The sequence below is a fragment of the Sinocyclocheilus rhinocerous genome, unplaced genomic scaffold (genome assembly GCF_001515625.1).
Source record: "Sinocyclocheilus rhinocerous isolate Xijiao unplaced genomic scaffold, SAMN03320098_v1.1 scaffold990, whole genome shotgun sequence".
Taxonomy (NCBI): Eukaryota; Metazoa; Chordata; class Actinopteri; order Cypriniformes; family Cyprinidae; genus Sinocyclocheilus; species Sinocyclocheilus rhinocerous.
In genome coordinates, this window is record NW_015652301.1 from 1,019,560 (window position 1) to 1,021,602 (window position 2,043).

The 2,043-nt window shown below is 36.0% G+C and overlaps 1 protein-coding gene across 1 annotated transcript in view; it reads left to right on the plus strand.

The window, feature by feature from the left end:
* The window catches only part of LOC107714578 (uncharacterized), a 44,383-nt gene that overhangs the window by 10,767 nt on the left and 31,573 nt on the right, over positions 1-2,043 (plus strand). Inside the window, exon 2 of the mRNA XM_016520451.1 lies at positions 303-397. Within this exon, the coding sequence (XP_016375937.1) occupies positions 337-397 (61 nt within the window). The 5' untranslated portion in view covers positions 303-336. The remainder of the gene's footprint in view (positions 1-302; positions 398-2,043) is intronic.

The following is a 2,043-nucleotide window of genomic DNA, read 5'->3' on the forward strand; positions in this document are numbered from 1 at the left end:
AAATTTTTCATTACAAAATTTGAAACTAATTGGATTTCATTCAGCAAATATGATGCAGGCCAGAGTTATCTGATTTGTGAACAAATCGTTCTTTTGCGTGATTGTGGTGAAATATGACCTGGACATATTCTTTAAAGTCTCGAGATTTTCCTAATAATGAAATGTGCAAGTATTAAATGATAATGTGAGATATGTGTAATGGAAAGAACATAACACTCTGAACCGGGAAATATTCCTCATGTTGTCTTATCTTAGACAGCGAGTCCTCAGAACTGACTTATGTGTGTGTGTTTGTGTTTCAGGTGGGGTATGTGTGATGGTATGTGAGTGTTTACCATGGTACAGAAGAAACTCTGGCTTCTGAATGTCACCGTCGCGGCCGCCCTCTCTTTACTGCGTAAGTACTTCTGCCTTCTCCTGCCAAAGCTGACCCCTTTGGACCCTTCATTCATTTAAATGTGTGAATGTCATTGCATTAGAACAAGTGTCTGTATCTGCATGTCTTGAATGCTGCATCTCTTCACTAACTTTGCAGTTTTGGTGATCTTTTTATCAAATGTTTTGCATATAACGTGTGTTTATACTTTTTTGAATTTTGAATAAGCTTTTTTTATATTTTCAGTTTTCATTTTATTTTTGTATTTTTTGCTTTTTTATGTGCTTTTATTGTTGTTTTTAATTTTTTCAATAATTCAGTTTACCTTTCATTTAATTTTAGTACTTCAACCTAATCTTATTTTATGTCAACTAGTTGCCAAGGCAACATTTCTAAATTTCATTGAAGTTAATTTCATTTTCATCAGTTAATTATATTTTATTTTATTTTATTTTATTTCAGCATAATTTCAATTAACGATTTTTAATAGTTTTAGTTTTAGCCAGCAATAAAAATCCTGAGGTGATCTGTAATGTTTCTTTGCCGCCATAAGCAAGCTATATTGTGCATTATTTCACATGTTTTGGAAAAAAAAAAATCACTGAGAGCCATTGTGACACTGAGAGGCATTGCCACTTCTTGTCTTATATGAAAACAAAAGAATAACTTGGTTGAAGGTCAGACTATTATTACTAAATAGTGATTTAAACCATGAATTATGTTGCTTTTCCTAAAAAAGTGACCTGCCAACTGGCCAGCATTTTATCTACTTGTTAAAGCCAATTTTATCTGGCAAGTGTTAATTTTGGACACTGCATATTCTGCGCCACTGTAAATAAATGCTTTTTTTTTTTTTTTGCCTCTTTCAACATTGAGTTTTTCCAAGACCATTCTCACTCTATCATTCAAACCTTCTGTTATCTGTCCTTTTGTGTCTGTTTTTTCTCTCTCATGATTCTTCTGCTGGTGTTTATAGAGATAATCATAATATCACAGCACACAAGGTGGGTTTAGTTCAGCCTGTTTACTCACAGAACACGTTTGGTGCTGAGGTTCATTCCCATTCGTTAACGAACAGACGGCCCTCTATGTTCCTTATGCTACACAACCTATCCCGGGACAAGCGAGAGCATTTGTGATGTTTGAGCTGGTATTTAGGAGCAAAGACCCCAAACATTTGGGGGGAAAGGGGATCAAATCCTCCCTGTAAATCCGGATTTAGATGGGTCTGGGATTTAGATTTCCCTTCTCTCAAGGCACGGGGTGTGGGAGTCTTAGGGGTGGCTGGCCATGTGTGCGCCTCAGAGGGAGGGTGGGGAGGTTGTGGTTCTGTCAGCGACCGTCGTTTTTGAGAGATTACCCCTAATCGCAGACTAGACGAGGTGCATGGGGCCGCTCTGGCACAAGGGGTGCAAAACTGCCCCAGTGGGTTTGTAACTTGTGAATTTGAGAGTCTACAGACTCTCACAGCTTAGTGTGGAATCTCACAAAATGCCCAGGCAGTATTTCACCCCTAAGAAAATTGTAGTATTTTTATACCATAAATTGTATTGTTTTTTTTTTTTACATTTAATTAAATTAAATATTATTTTATTTTATTAATTCATTCATTTATTCTCTAAACTCTCATTACCATAAACTCATTCTCTTTTCTGTAATTTGACAAA